A 17,404-nucleotide genomic window follows, 5' to 3' on the forward strand; every position below is an offset into this window, starting at 1 on the left:
ACCCACGGTTAAAGACACTTTCTAAAAACGGAACCACAAGAAATTTAAGAAATCTTTTTATAATTAATTAATTAAGTAATTAATAAATGTATGGATTTTTATGACAATTGCGCTCCTTTCTCATTAAGAATCATTTGCACAAGCAGCCAGTGTTTACACTGCATGCAAAAAAATAATGTTACCTTTTGCAATGTGGTATCTTCTAAAAATACCTTTACAGGTCTTAGTGCCAACCACATAGTTTGTTGTTGGTTACCCTCCCAACCGCAAGACATTGCCAGCCATGGGATGGACAGTGGGACAGTCTCCAAATAGCGGGACTGTCCTGCTGTAATTTTACAGTTTGCTTTGCTCCTGCTCTTAATGAGGTCTTGTGGCTGCATATACCTTGTATTACTGAATGACTACATTGTTTTTATTGTATCTCTCTTTCTTGTATTTTATAAAGCTAGTGGAATATCTAAAACTGAAATGTGATGGAGTTATAACTGCTCTAAGAGAGGCATGTCCCAATGGCAGCACATCAGCTGGTGAGTCAGAGATATGGAGGCAGGGCCACAAAGATCACATCATCCTGCTTCCCTCTGCACCTCCTCTATGAGTGAAGGTTTGACATGGAGTCTAAAGCATCTTTCATATAGGGACTCTCAGTTCATTATTTCACTTTGATCTGATGACAGTTATGGGTTTAAATGCCATAAACGTTTAAAAAGATCAGATAAAATGTAGCGATATATTTTCATGTTTTCATTACACTTTTATTTCTGTAGGTATTTGTTCTGCACCACCTTCACTTCCTAAAAATGTGAGTACACTGTTAAATAACATGTCGTTTTCCAGCACGATCTTACAGATTTATGTTCTTGTTTTTTTTTTTTTTTAGATCAGCTTTAAATGAATACCATAGTACAAATTATTCTTTGGTCTGTTAAATACACAAAATTCGATTTGTATAACTTTGCTCAAAAAGTACAACACTGAACTGGTAGGAAGCAACAAACAATTAACTTTATCTGTGTACTAATAGTAATGCACTGAAAATACATTTCTGGTTGCTATGAACCCAGGGTACTTGATATCACCTATTATCAAGAAATATCATTTCCAAAGACAAGAATAACTGCAAAAAGTTTGTTTTATTATTATCTTTTATGCTTGTATCAATAAATTTTTAATGTATAATGAAAATCTTTTTATTGTGTATAAATTGGTAAAAGGAAAGACAGGAATAACCCTAATTTAAAGTTGAAGGGCGCCATATAACACTATTGTGGGGTTAGTTTGATGGTGGTGGTCTTGCTAGTAGAAGACCCAGTGTTATAGGCGACCAAAAATTCTAACATAGCGCAATTCCAGAGATTTTGTTTGGTATATATATATATATATATATATATATATATATATATAACATCCAAACTTAGAGGCACTCGGATAAAGAAATAAACTTCACAGGTGGATGATTAGAACATGGCTGTATTATAAAGCCAAGCGATTTCGAGGTAGATACCTCGTCTTCAGCAAACCCTGATGTTATTTAATGTATACAGACAGTGCACCGGGATCAATTATCTACTGGAAGCGGAGTGCTGGCAAAGGTGGACAGTATATATATATATATATATATATATATCGTAGCACGGTATATATATATATATCTTAAGGAAAAATACTTAAAAAGTATAATCAGGCGCAACTGATGATTTAATAAAAATAAATGTAATAATTAATAGACACAGCTGTAATGCTGCTCCCAGAACAGAAGCAAATCTGGACCAAAGAATATAAAAAATGTATATAGAGAGCGCACTCTATTGATCTATTTTTTTTTATTTTATTTATTTAATGTAAAAGACCATATATATATATATATATATATATATATATATATATATATATATATATATATATATAAAAATCAATTACATACACATAAAAATAATTCAAAATTAATGTTTAAAAACTTGCAATTAGTAATACAATGCTTAATATAGGTCAATAGTATCCACTAATATCTGTATATAATCATAGTCATTCATTGAATTAAATGCTCCAAACAACTTTGCCAGGAATGTTCCTTAGGATTTGTTTTAGAAAATACGAACAGTCAATGTTCTTCAATGGAACTAGCCTGACCGGCTATCAATAATGATTAGAAGCTGCATAGAGTAAGATTTTAGATCATATTACCGGCTTTGTAGGTGGTCTTGATGTTTAGTGTCCGCTTCTACCGCGTTACTCCAAAGGAATTGGAGCCAATGCCGGGAGAAGACATTGCGGTGCGGCAGGAGAAGACAAAAAGGATCCCGGATGGGAGCCGGCGATGGGAGCCGCCGTAGAATAGTCCTTGTTACTTGAGTTTAGATAGCCGTCGCGTTTCTCCATCCGTGAAATAATGACAGTTTCCTCAGAAGGACGGAGAAACGCGCCAAGAGAATAGTTGTGTATCCACTAACTAAACTCCAAGAACGAACTGGGACAGCCTCCCCTTTCCGATTCCTGTTTGATACCAGTCTGCACGCATACGGCATCTTTAAAAGGAGACCTGAATCCATGAGGAGATCCAATGTGAACCGAGTACCAGTTCAAATCTTTCCACGGTTCCAAATTCAGATATTAAATCAAAATTTCCATTTTTTGGATGCATAGATTACATTTTTATATATATATTTTTAGCAATGATTATCAATTTTTTAATGAAGTTAAAACTTAATTAAAAAAATGATAATCGTTGCTAAAAAGTAATAAAATTTTTTTATTTTATTTATGCAATCCAAAAATGGAAGTTTGGATTTAGGGGGAAATTTACTAATATGAAAAACCTAGTTTTTCGTATTAGTATTTTCCCTACGACTGCATACGACTGTTTCAGTCGTATGCAAAGTCGTGTTCCGGAGGGTCATTTACAAAGCAGTCATATACGACTGCTTTGTAACCCTCCGATGTCGTATTAATTCGTATTAGTGGCACATATATACGGCCGCTAATACAAATTATTTGTAGCAGTCTGCACGGATCCGTGCAGGCTGCAATGTGTAAAAAAAAATAGAAAAATAAATAAATATTTATAAAAAACGGCGTGGGGTCCCCCCCACAGCCGAAACCAGCACCAGGCTGACAGAGCCTGGAGCCGGTAATTAAAAATCAGGTAACCCGACAAATAGGGGTTCCCTGATTTTTAACAACCAGCCCCAGGCTCCTGCTCTGGGGCTGGTTCCCAAAATACGTGGGACAAAATGAGTAGGGTCCCCCGTATTTTAAGAACCAGCCCCAGGCAAAACCAGCCAGCAGGGTAATGCCACAGCCGGGGGGAGACTTTTTATACAAGTCCCCCCGGCCAAAGCATTCAGCCCTCTGACCAGTCAGCCTGGCCAGGGGCCCTGGGGGAGTGGGGACCCCCCAATAAAGGGGTCCCCCCCCTCCAGGACTTACCTGACCAGGCTGAGCCTGGTGCTGTCCCCGATGCCCCTGGGCGGTGGGCATCGGGCTGATTCAAGTGTAAAAAAAAGATTAAACTATTGTTTTTTACTGTGGCACTACAAATGCCAGCAAGCCTCCCCAGCAAGCTGGGACTTGGAGAACCACAAGTCCCAGCCTGCTGGGCATTAAAGGGCCCGCTGGCACTTGTTGTTCCACAGTTAAAAAAATAGTACACAAAACACACTGACACAAATTTTAAATAAAAGTTTAATACACACATCACACACACACTGATACTTACCTATCTTGATCCCGTCGGTAGGTCGCTGGCTCTGGTGTCGGCGGCTCCGGGGTCGGCGTCCTGTCTGAAGAAAATCCATGGTGGACCTGTGGAAGGAAATCCTACTCACCAGGTCCTCCATGGATGGTCTTGTGTCTTCTGTCTTCTTTTCCAGGGCTTATTTCTTTATCTTCTTTCTTCTTTCTTCTTCTTTACGGCTCCCGGGACTTTCAGAGCTTCAGAGATGTTTCCTCCTCGACGTCTGGACTAAGAATGAATTCTAGCCAATCAGGAGCCGACTTTACTGGCTCCTGATTGGCCGCTAGGCGGCTCCTGATTGGCTAGAATTCATTCTTAGTCCAGACGTCGAGGAGGAAACATCTCTGAAGCTCTGAAAGTCCCGGCAGCGTAAAGAAGAAGAAAAAAGAAAGAAGATAAAGAAATAAGCCCTGGAAAAGAAGACAGAAGACACAAGACCATCCATGGAGGACCTGGTGAGTAGGATTTCCTTCCACAGGTCCACCATGGATTTTCTTCAGACAGGACGCCGACCCCGGAGCCGCCGACACCGGAGCCGCCAACACCGGAGCCAGCGACCTACCGATGGGATCAAGATAGGTAAGTATCACTGTGTGTGTGTGATGTGTGTATTAAACTTTTATTTAAAATTTGTGTCAGTGTGTTTTGTGTACTATTTTTTTAACTGTGGAACTACAAGTGTCAGCGGGCCCTTTAATGCCCAGCAGGCTGGGACTTGTGGTTCTCCAAATCCCTAGCTTGCTGGGGAGGCTTGCTGGCACTTGTAGTGCTACAGCAAAAAACAATAGTTTAATCTTTTTTTTTACACTTGAATCAGCCCGATGCCCACCGCCCAGGGGCATCGGGGACAGCACCAGGCTTTAGCCTGGTCAGGTAAGTCCTGGAGGGGGGGACCCCTTTATTGGGGGGGTCCCCACTCCCCCAGGGCCCCTGGCCAGGCTGACTGGTCGGTAGGGATGAATGGTTTGGCCGGGGGGACTTGCATAAAAAGTCTCCCCCCGGCTGTGGCATTACCCTGCTGGCTGGTTTTGCCTGGGGCTGGTTCTTAAAATACGGAGGACCCCAGCAGGAGCCTGGGGCTGGTTGTTAAAAATCAGGGAACCCCTATTTGTCGGGTTCCCTGATTTTTAATTACCGGCTCCAGGCTCTGTCAGCCTAGTGCTGGTTTCGGCTGTGGGGGGGACCCCACGCCGTTTTTTTATTTATTTATTTTATCTTATTAATTTTTACACCGCAGCCTGCACGGATCTGACTGATCCGTGCAGGCTAAAACGAGAATACGACAGGAAAATGGTGTTCTATTTTTCTGCCGTATTCTCGTGGACAAAAGCAGCCGTATTTTCTATACGGCTGCTTAGTAAATCAGAAAACCACCATTCTTTTGAATGGTGATTTCTGTCGTATCCTATCGATGGTGTAGACATTCGTATTTGTAAATATAAATACGAATGTTCCATCCCTAGGACTACGAATTGTTGTATTTTGGGGATAGAAAATCCCGAAAATACAAATTCGTAAAAAAAAGGTGCATTTCTCCCTACGAATACACCTTTTTTCTACGAATCCATTTTGGTAAATTTCCCCCTTAATATCTGAACCCAAAAGCCGAATATGAACTAAAACACTTGAGGGCGATTTTGGCGAAATCAAAATACAATGATAAATTAGAACCAAAACTAAAATGCAAGGGTCTTCGCTCATCTCTATTACAGTACATATACTGTACTCATATCTTATTGGTAGTCTTACATAATGTATTTAACCCCTTCAGTGGTGGTTTTTTTTTTTGGGAGCGCTCCCCACTGGGCGAGTTTTTTATGGGGAGCGCTCCCTTTAAAAAACCCACCACCGCCTACCTGGGTCCGGGCAGCGCCGCTGAACTGTCACTCAGCGGCTGCCCAAACCTGCACCCCCCCAGCACTGCGTCCCTTTCCCCGGCACCCGGCTAGTCATAAGCCGGCGCCGGGGACTTCATACAAAACCCGGAGGGGAGGGGGGAGGAGGAGGGAGCCAGAGGCGCCGCAGAGGGGAGGGAGCCGGGAAGCACTGAAGCTGCCTGAGTTCAGTGAGTGAACTCAGCAGCGCTGCCCGGCTGTAAACAGTGGCAATCCCGAGAATTTTCCGGGCTTGCCAGACTAGGCACTGAGGCACAGCCCGGAAAATTCTCAGGATTGCCACTGAAGAGTACACTGAATCTGTAATTTCCTCATACATCAGTTATAAGAAGACAGTGAGTAACTTGAAACAAAAAAAATAATATTATTTATGCTATTTATGCTCCTGTCTGTTTACCCAGAGGCAAGCTTCAAATCATTTTGATGGATATACCCCTGAACCTTCCCTCGGTGAGAACTGTGATATCTGTGTGAATGTACTGTATCTGTGAAGTTTGTTGTAGTTAATGATAGACTGACAAGACCCTTTAAATGTAGCAAATGAGACATAAATACAAGCAGAGAACTAGTAGACCATGCATAGTTATCTGTGGAGTGAAAACTACAGTATGCATTAGACCAGGGGTGGGGAACCTCAGGCCCGGGGGCCGTATGCCCAGACCGTAGCTGGTCTGAGCCCTCCCACCTGCCTGGCAGCTTTGCCGGGAGTCAAGTACAGGGGAATTCTCGTGAGAGGTCGGTACTTCTAGCGAGATTCCTCTTAACCAACAGCAGCTGGAGACTGTCAGTCCTAGTCAGCGGCAGCCGCCGGAGCGTGGGACGGCTGCAGCAGGACAATTTGTAAGCGAAATTTTTACATATGGCCCCTGAAGGATTATTTCCCCATACAAACGGTCCTTGGCACAAAAAAGGTTCCCCACCCCTGCATTAGACTATAAGTCAGTTTTGCATCACAATGTATAGAGCCAGAAAACAGCTGCACTGTAATGTACTGTAGCAACTTCCTGTCTGGTGTGTAACAGATTGTTCTCGTACTGTCGTAAAAATACACATAAATTCCGTCTTATCATAGTTAAGGTCACACCCGGATTTGTGGAAATGCTACATAGGCCAGGGCCGCATGGGGCAACAGAGTTGCAGTATGGTACTGTGTTTAATAAACATATTACTGTTTTAATGAGTTATTATTGTGTTAATTCTGATTTCCAAATTTAAGCTTTAATATTATTTGCATTAAGGCTGAGACATTTTGAAATGGTCTGTAGACACCACAGATCATCTACAATAATTACAGTATATAGCTGTTATTCTCCTCATTCAAGAAAAGTTCTAGTTAAGAGAGAAAGACTATGAACATACCATGAACACAACTAATACCTTATCCTACAGTTAATTTAGGGAGAACTAATAAATGATGTGAGTTCCATGTCCAACAATCCTGGTTAATTCCCTTTTGCCAATGCCATTAGTGACTTCTCCACACTGGCTAGACTTCTGTATCCAAGTCATTCATCTAACATGAATTATGCTTCATACTGTATTAATGTACTGTATTTATCTAACATTATGCAGAGTGTGTAGTCTAACTAGAAGAGGCAAAAAAAAGGAAAAGTAATGTCAAGCGCTCAGGTAGATCAATTGGATAGTACAATATAACAATTTATTAAAATTTAAATATACATAAACAAAATCAATGTAAAATATTAAAATCAATACATGTGTATTAATAAAGAATAAAGACACAGGAGGTATTTATAGGATGGTGGTGGAGTTCTGCTGCTAATTGGTACTCCTATAAGCAACTTTGTGTTTGCTGTTTCCACTGGGTTTGGAGCCAAATAATAATGGAGTCACATACCATGCCGGATAGTTGGATATCGCTGGAGAAAGATCTGGTTCTCAAATGGGAGATGTCCTCACGATAATGCGATAATTTTTGTAATCCACAAGGGGCTGATGTAAAAGTCCCAATTGAGGATTTTAATATTTTACATTGATTTTGTTTATGTATATTTAAATTTTAATAAATTGTTATATTGTACTATACAATTGATCTACCTGAGCACTCCACATTACTTTTCCTTTTTTTTCCTATACCTATTGTAAGGGGCTGACACCCCCTTGAGTTGGAGCAGCTTGACACAACACCTCACTAGGCGCCCGTTCTACTCAGAGCTATAAAATCTCGAGTATACCCCCCTTTTAACTAGAAGAGGCACCCTAGGAACCTGCTGTCCATCACATGTAGCACGACTCACAGTAGTTGTTGAATGAGAGGTTTGTTGATCACATCTGTGTGAGTGACATTATCGCAAAGCCAAGTAAGTTGTGTGCACTTTAAAAGCCACATAGTGTAAGTGTTCCTTTAATAGAGAAAGTAGCACAAGTTTGGACTGTAGCATAAAGAAAAATTAATCTCTGTCATTTGGAAAATTAAAACTTCAAGAATTGCCACCTGAGATATCTGCTTCTTTTGTTTCATTTTGTGGAGCCCTCTCTTACTGTACATTACCTAACAGGTGGGGAGAAGTCACGGATCTTACCCATGGACACCACTGTATATGACAGTCCATACAGTGATCCTGAGGAATTGAAAGAACGTAAAGTTTTTCTTAAAAGAGATCTTCTTTTGATTGATGAAGTTGAGTTGGGTGCTGGAAACTTTGCATACGTTAAGAAAGGGGTCTACAAGATGAAAAAGTAAGTCTAAACAGAAGCACGTGCTAACTAATTGAAGTAAAACCTTCTAAATTTTGCAGCAGGTAGCCACAGACTGATAGTTGTATAGTGGGAGGAACAGGGTCCCCAGCAGCACAGACTATATAAGAATATGAGGGATATGTCTGTGAGGACAGGGATACACATGACAGGGGCAGTGACATGATGTGACAAGGAAAATAAAGGTAGCAGGAAGCCAGAGAGCCATTATCTTTTACATATTTGTCATCTGTTAGTGCACAGTAGTAATATACTTTTATCAAAATTCCCTTGCTATTGGAGTTTTTCCTATCTAAATATGCTCTTTTAATTGTAAATAGTAGGGTTATAATGCATTAAACAATAAAGGGGCAATACTTAACCTATATTTCATGTAATATGTTTATCTGTTACATATTTGTTATCTGCTATTTGTCTGTTTATTTGTCCGGTATGCATTCGAACACTGTTGGACCGGTTTGGATGAAACCAATGTGAGGAGGTTTGAATGGGCTCAGATTAGGTTCACGACCAAAAAGTCCCCCAATCTCGACCCCTTGGTGGTTCTGGCAGGCCAAAAAGGGGTCTTGCACAATGTTCCCTCTAATTTTACGAAGGCTGTGTGCGGCAAAAGATTTTGGCTGTGCAACTTTTGAAGGAAATTTAAATTTTTGTGCGTCACTTATATATAACTGGAAAATGACGTTCAGCTTTTGTGTTATCTTTACTTCAAAATGATATTAAACATTTAAACATTCAAAACACAGCACACAATGTAGTTAATGGGTGAAACACACATTAATTGAGTCCACAACTGCAAAAAGGGACCACTGCTGCTTTGTGCACTCTGTTGTAATGTCTGTGCGCATGGTCGTTGAGTTGTGTGCGCGCGCACGTGCTCACAGCTTAGAGGGAACACTGGTCTTGCCACTACACAAAGTGGGTCAGGGAAGCAAGAAATGGCATAACATAGAGGGGGTAGAGGACGTGGGTATTAAGATGAAAAATATAGTCAGATCAGGATGGGGAGCATGTTCGGTGCCTTACACATGTGGATTTAGATGAGAACTTCAGAAAGGGATGGCAAATGATGCCTAATGGAGTGGCCGGGACATCTGTCTTATGTCAAGTTGGTGTACCAAACCTGAGCAATGCCAGATACCTCATTATTTTTATATAGAAGGAAATATAACTCCTGGAGCCCATGTTCTACAGTTACTCCAGGTGAGTTATAAAAAATCCTCCAACACTTGTTAAAAAAATCGGTAAAACAAATAGTATGGAGCTTGTGTCCGGCACTCGTAGATAATAAATGCTCAACTTGCTCTGGTGCTAACCTTCCTTTAGAAAAATATGTATAGTTGTTGCTAGGTGGTAATCAAAGAGACTTTCATCCACTAAGACACTATACAAGTTTAAGTTTGTGTGTGTGTATATATATATATATATATATATATATATATATATATATCGATGGTGGCGGCGGCACTCAGGTCTTAGTAGAAATAACTACAGTAGGCTGTAAAGGGTTCAACGTTTTAGCGCTTGTCGCGCTTTTATCAAGAACAGCATATAACGATAAAAAGTGAACTCACCAAATATATAGGAGCTCCGGGCTGGTGCTGTGTCCGCCTCCATCAGCTTCCTGCTTCCCTCCAGTGACGTGGGTCGCCCGGAAGTGATGTCATTCGGCAGTACCCGGTAGCTAAGCAACAGATAAACAGTGCATAGACGTGAGCTGTAAGACATATGTAAAAAACATATAAGTCAAGTGAACAGTCATAATGACAAACAGTGGTATTGAGGGCATAAAACATATGCAGATATACTCTGTAGGCTATGTGTGAAAACGCTATAACAAGTGTACACGGAAAAACAACATGTGAGCAAACGTGCAGAAAAACATATTAATAATCAGAGTGGTAATCAATCATACTAACGGATGATGAAGGTATAAATAGGTGTGGCCTCGCACTAAGTGAGGTGAGGAGGCTAGTTAAAAATATTGTGACAAGTTATTACCCCGTAGGGTCCCTGTTCTAAAAACAGTATATTTATACCTCAGCTATTTTTAGAGGTGTTAAAAAATGTTCCACTGTTAGATGGATTTTAATTAAGGTGCTTGTAAGCTCATGAAATCTTCTGCTGAAGAGATGTCTTCCTTCAAGAGGTCAATTTCTACCGGATCTGATGTTAAGAGGGACCATAGGTTCGCGGGAACTATACATTAAAGAAAACAGGTTAACCCCAGGGAGTCATTTAGCCCTCTTGGGGTCACTGTTCCCAATTTGTGTATCCAAGAGGACTCAAGTTGGAGGAGTTTCTTCCCTCTGTCTCCTCCTCGTGTCGTAGGTAACACTTGATCTATAATTCTATATCGAATTGATGAGATCCCATGTCTGGCCTGGGCGAAGTGCCTAGCGACTTCACCAGTGCTGCTTTTATAGACGACCGGTGCATGGCCATGACCTCTTGCCTGAAAAAGGGTGGTTAAACGTGGGTCCTGTGAACACCTTTTCATGCATGTCACCAATGATTAAACATACAACTCGCAAATATTGGCCACTGGTAAAAACAGACCCCAGTCTCCACTTACAAGATACACATCTAATGCCCTGCTACAGAAAAGGCCAGAGCCTTAGAGATCGACTTGTCCGGTCGGACATTTCTGACCTAGGCGCACCCAAACAAAATACCTTCTTGCCACCTCCTAAAAATGGGTGTTATAAGTGTCCCAACTGTGTTACCTGTGGCTATATGCTCACAGGACCCACGTTTAACCACCCTTTTTCAGGCAAGAGGTACCACATTAAACACTGCCTCACCTGTACCAGCAGGTACGTTATTTACGTCATCTCATGCCCTTGCTCACTACAATATGTGGGCAAGACGGAAAGACAGTTCCTTGAACGTATGGCCATGCACCGGTCGTCTATAAAAGCAGCACTGGTGAAGGGCACCAGCGACCAACCAGTCGCTAGGCACTTCGCCCAGGCCAGACATGGGATCTCATCAATTCGATATAGAATTATAGATCCCGGAATGACATATATATATTTGGTGAGTTCACTTTTTATCGTTATATGCTGTTCTTGATAAAAGCGCGACAAGCGCTAAAACGTTGAACCCTTTACAGCCTACTGTAGTTATTTCTACTAAGACCTGAGTGCCGCCGCCACCATCGATATACCTATCGGGCCCCTGCTTCTACGGTGTGCCCGCCCGGAAGGCACCAGGCAAGTACCCTTTCTATCCGGAGTGCCGGGGATTACGGCCTATATATATATATATATATATATATATATATATGTATCTACTAGCATTCCCCTTCAGCTATCAGCTAAGTGATAAGTCCTGGTAAAAAGACTTGAATAATGTATAGTAGGAGGGGGGGGGGGGGTAGGGGTTGAGCGACTAATATACAGCCACTAAAACCTTTTTTATAGTAAAACAAAATATTTTATTTTTAACAATGGTGACAATTAAAAGCAGTTTAAAAACATAAAAAAGGGGGATCTTAAGAGCAAATTAACATATCTAAATCTAAATATATATATATCTAGGAGAAGGCAGAGAGAAGGCCCTTCATGGTGCAATATCATTTATAAAACGTTTTAATGGACAATAGTAAAATCCAGGCACAGGCAAATGCAAACTCGTACCATAAATAAAAGCACTGTGGACTGGGTACCACAAGGTTTAAAATATAGCCAAAGGCTAAGCTGCTCACACTTAGGCGCTGGAACAAGGATCCACCAAAGACACCGCTATGCTGGCTTGCAGGGAGGCGTGCAGGGGTCACCAGGAACCAGACGTCAGCTGTGAGATGAGAAGGAGCGTCGTAGGCCATGCGCGGGGGGGGGGGGGGGGGTAGGGGTTCAGCGACTAATATACAGCCACTAAAACCTTTTTTTATAGTAAAACAAAATATTTTATTTTTAACAATGGTGACAATTAAAAGCAGTTTAAAAACATAGAAAAGGGGGATCTTAAGAGCAAAGGGGCTCAATAATAACATATAAATTAACATATCTAAATCTAAATATATATATATATATATAAAATGGAGGAATGAATGGGCACTCAGGGACTCACAAATGCTGGTGAAGGCAAAAGACCGTGTTTATTCCATAAGTGGTCTTACAAGCGTCGTCAACGTTTCGGGGGCCGGACCCCCGTCGTCAGGACAAGGTGCAGACAAAGTGAAGTACAGAATAAAGTGCAAGTGCATGGGTATTTATAAGACATGTTAACAATAGGCGCTAACTTACCCCCTCCCTGTAGCCGTCCCCCACGATCATCCACGGGCCGGTTTACGGAATCCTGCGCACAGCAGTGACGTCACCACGTTCGGCGGCGTCCAGCTGACCGCGCGTCATCACGGCCGTCATCCCGCAGTGACATGGGAGGGCTGGAAAAGAGATCGCAGCTCACATTAGCATAACAACATGTAAAGTGCTAAAACGTCATGAAACAAAAAGTCATATCTAAAGAAGGCATCCATACATACTCAAACCTTCAGAGGATGCAAGTGAACGGAAAATGCAAAAAAACACACAAGTGAAAATAACAGTAATATGGCTGTATGGTGACATCTAGTGGCTAAGAATCAGAAGACATATATAATGAAAACAGACATTTAAAAAGAATTTGCATATAAAAGGATAGCTATGTGCGGCCCCATATTGGAGCCGTACTGGGCAGAAGTCAAAAGTGCATATGCTGGGTGAGGTGCAAACCCTGTGGCATGTGTGACAGTCACATAACCAATGTGAAACTGCCACTGACAGCTGTGCAATAAGTCACGTGGCAGTTTCACATTGGTTATGTGACTGCCACACATGCCACAGGGTTTGCACCTCACCCAGCATATGCACTATTGACTTCTGCCCAGTACGGCTCCAATATGGGGCCGCACATAGCTATCCTTTTATATGCAAATTATTTTTAAATGTCTGTTTTCATTATATATGTCTTCTGATTCTTAGCCACTAGATGTCACCATACAGCCATATTACTGTTATTTTCACTTGTGTGTTTTTTTGCATTTTCCGTTCACTTGCATCCTCTGAAGGTTTGAGTATGTATGGATGCCTTCTTTAGATATGACTTTTTGTTTTATGACGTTTTAGCACTTTACATGTTGTTATGCTAATGTGAGCTGCGATCTCTTTTCCAGCCCTCCCATGTCACTGAGGGATGACGGCCGTGATGACGCGCGGTCAGCTGGACGCCGCCGAACGTGGTGACGTCACTGCTGTGCGCAGGACTCCGGAAACCGGCCCGTTGATGATCGTGGGGGACGGCTACAGGGAGGGGGTAAGTTAGCGCCTATTGTTAACATGTCTTATAAAGACCCATGCACTTGCACTTTATTCTGTACTTCACTTTGTCTGCACCTTGTCCTGACAACTGGGGTTCGGCCCCCGAAACGTTGACGACGCTTGTAAGACCACTTATGGAATAAACACGGTCTTTTGCCTTCACCAGCATTTGTGAGTCCCTGAGTGCCCATTCATTCCTCCATTGTATTCTGTGGGCAGTTCATTGCTGCTGCCCTCTGTAAGCTGGCACCGGGGCAAGCTACGTTCTCCAGCTCACTTCAGTCCAGAGTGACGGCCCTTCCGGTTTTATATATATATATATATTTATATATATATATATATATATATATATATATATATGGATTCAGTACTGAATCCCGGCGGTCGGGATCCCGGCATTCAGAATCCCGACGCCGGAATCCCGACAGCCGAAATCCCGACAAGGGGGGGAAGTGGATCGCCTTCCCTTGCGGGCTCGCTGCGCTCGCTACGCTAGGCACACTAATTTATTCTCCCTCCAGGGGTGTCGTGGACACCCACGGAGGGAGAATGTGTCTGGATTTCGGCGGGATCCCGACCGCCGGGATTTTAACTGCATCCCATATATATATATTGAGCAGAAGGTATAGACGCTATATAGTCACTTAATCTGCTTGACCAGCAATTGAAACCTCTTGTACAATTCAACAATGGTTAAAAGCACAAGATTCCTTTGGTAATGGCCGCAGCTCCCTTCTCTGTGAATATAACTCCGGGATCCAAGGAGTAACAGATCTGTACAAACAAGCAAATGAGAAGGAGCACTTGATAGTGCATTAAAAGAGTTATTTAATAGACATAAAACATCAATCCAGGGTACATAACATGAAGACTCGTACCAAGGTGAAAAACACTGTGGGCTGGCATATGCCGTGGTATTTATACATATGTCGTGTGGAAACCAACCCACAGTGTTTTTCACCTTGGTACGAGTCTTCACGTTATGTACCCTGGATTGCTGTTTTATGTCTATTAAATAACTCTTTTAATGAACTATCAAGCGCTCCTTCTCATTTGCTTGTTTGTACAGATATATATATATATATATATATATGTAGACGGTTTGCTCGGCACTCAGGTACTCCAATGTATGGTGTTATGTTGCCGGGTGCCTTCCCCAGGGGGATTGATACATACAGGGTGACGGGCGGCACTCTCGGTCCTTCAATAGCGTGAGATGTCTGGAAAGAAAGTCTCACAGCCAAGTGTAGATACAACGTTTCGATATTTAATCGTCTTCAGGTACAACCTGACCCATGAACAAACAGTGTTATTTATACATACTGTGCTCACCTCGTGCTGGGAGGTCTGGAAAGGTGGTGACGTCATCAGTGGCAGACACAGCTGTCGACTGTGACGTACTCAATGTGAAGAAAAGCAAATCACCAAGCAAAAAAGGCCTTATCGTGCTACTAAACAATGTACATATATACAATCAAACATACATGGGCAACAACACATTGCTCGCACCCATTGTTAGGGTGGGTCTGTCCGCATAATGGCAAACATGGTAAACAAAATGAAAAGGCCAATGGACTGATTGAATAACAAGCGCATGCCTAGACATAATTGAAACATAAAGGTTAATTGATTAATGGAATAACAAGTACATGCTTAAACATAATGGAAGCATAATGGTACTAAAAAAGAACACAATATCACAAGAGTGTATGCATATCTGAAGAAAAGAACATCGCGCGCCTAGAGGGAGAAGCCGTCTAGATGTAGGCGCAAACTGTGATCAAAAGGAGAGACTTGCAGAAAACAAACAACAATAATGAGAGGAACTTATAAAAAACAATTGAGAGACAAGTACTCATTGAGCCCCCGTGGGGCTACGGTGTCAAGCCTATGTATCCAACAAGCTTCTAAGCGAAGCAATCTATTGGCTCTATCACCCCCATGCTTGTCATCCGGTATCATGTCAATCATTTTGTAACAAAGTGAAGTCAAGCTATGTTTGTGAAGTGCAAAGTGTGTGGCAACAGGTTGCTCCACTTTTTTGCCTTCAAGTGCTTTCTTGATGGCACTGCGGTGTTGTGCCATACGCTCTTTGAACTGGCAGACCGTTTTGCCAATGTAATAGAGCCCGCACGGACAGCGTAAGAGGTAGACAACGAATTTGCTTGAACAATTGCTTTATTTTATAAATTTTGCCTGAATGTGGATGGGCAAAGGTTCCTCCTGTTTCGAGGTATGAGCATGTTGCACAGCCAAGGCATCGATAGTTGCCTGGTTTTTTGGTCATGAAATGTGTATCAGCGGCAGATTTAGTCGCCACATCGGTGCGTACTAACATGTCACTGATGTTGCGACCTCGTCGGTAGCAGGGTAGTAAGGATTTATTGGCGAGGCTACTGAGATTGCGGTCTGATTGTATAACCGGCCACGTTCTTTTGCCCGTGCTGACTAGGGACTTGCTGGCCGTGGTAAAAGTGTTAACCCAAATGAGGGATTGTGATGCTTTATCAGGCTTGGCAGTGGCTCTACTGGGATCAATGGAAGATAATGCCTTTTGTTTGGCTTGCTCCAATAAACTGGGTTTGTAAGGGTTACAAACCCAGTTTATTGGAGCAAGCCAAACAAAAGGACGAGGTCGCAACATCAGTGACATGTTAGTACGCACCGATGTGGCGACTAAATCTGCCGCTGATACACATTTCATGACCAAAAAACCAGGCAACTATCGATGCCTTGGCTGTGCAACATGCTCATACCTCGAAACAGGAGGAACCTTTGCCCATCCACATTCAGGCAAAATTTATAAAATAAAGCACGTACTCAATTGTTCAAGCAAATTCGTTGTCTACCTCTTACGCTGTCCGTGCGGGCTCTATTACATTGGCAAAACGGTTATGTATTAAGAGTCTCACTTTAATTTCTTGGTGCACCAACAAAAGGCATTCTTTCTTTCTGCTCCATACCTGTAAATCCAATGCCTGTGGTAGCACACCCTCACCTGTTTATACAAAATTATTATACATGAAAAATGAGGAGGGTCCGATAACACATTAATTAATTCCTACTAATCTGTGCGATTGACATATCTTCTCCCCTATTTTGTTGGCAAAACGGTCTGCCAGTTCAAAGAGCGTATGGCACAACACCGCAGTGCCATCAAGAAAGCACTTGAAGGCAAAAAAGTGGAGCAACCTGTTGCCACACACTTTGCACTTCACAAACATAGCTTGACTTCACTTCGTTACAAAATGATTGACATGATACCGGATGACAAGCGTGGGGGTGATAGAGCCAATAGATTGCTTCGCTTAGAAGCTTGTTGGATACATAGGCTTGACACCGTAGCCCCACGGGGGCTCAATGAGTACTTGTCTCTCAATTGCTTTTTATAAGTTCCTCTCATTATTGTTGTTTGTTTTCTGCAAGTCTCTCCTTTTGATCACAGTTTGCGCCTACATCTAGACGGCTTCTCCCTCTAGGCGCGCGATGTTCTTTTCTTCAGATATGCATACACTCTTGTGATATTGTGTTCGTTTTTAGTACCATTATGCTTCCATTATGTTTAAGCATGTACTTGTTATTCCATTAATCAATTAACCTTTATGTTTCAATTATGTCTAGGCATGCGCTTGTTATTCAATCAGTCCATTGGCCTTTTCATTTTGTTTACCATGTTTGCCATTATGCGGACAGACCCACCCTAACAATGGGTGCGAGCAATGTGTTGTTGCCCATGTATGTTTGATTGTATA

At 42.0% G+C, this 17,404-nt stretch overlaps 1 protein-coding gene across 3 annotated transcripts in view; it reads left to right on the top strand.

Annotated features, from left to right (window-relative positions):
* ZAP70 (zeta chain of T cell receptor associated protein kinase 70) overlaps window positions 1–17,404 on the top strand; it is a 76,118-nt gene that overhangs the window by 46,962 nt on the left and 11,752 nt on the right. For all 3 annotated transcript variants that reach the window (XM_083179193.1, XM_083179192.1, XM_083179194.1), the window contains 4 exons: window positions 449–530; window positions 771–805; window positions 6,033–6,081; window positions 8,151–8,331. In XM_083179193.1, the coding sequence (XP_083035319.1) occupies window positions 449–530; window positions 771–805; window positions 6,033–6,081; window positions 8,151–8,331 (347 nt within the window). The remainder of the gene's footprint in view (window positions 1–448; window positions 531–770; window positions 806–6,032; window positions 6,082–8,150; window positions 8,332–17,404) is intronic.

Source organism: Crinia signifera, chromosome 1 (genome assembly GCF_055691185.1).
Source record: "Crinia signifera chromosome 1, ASM5569118v1, whole genome shotgun sequence".
Taxonomy (NCBI): domain Eukaryota; kingdom Metazoa; phylum Chordata; class Amphibia; order Anura; family Myobatrachidae; genus Crinia; species Crinia signifera.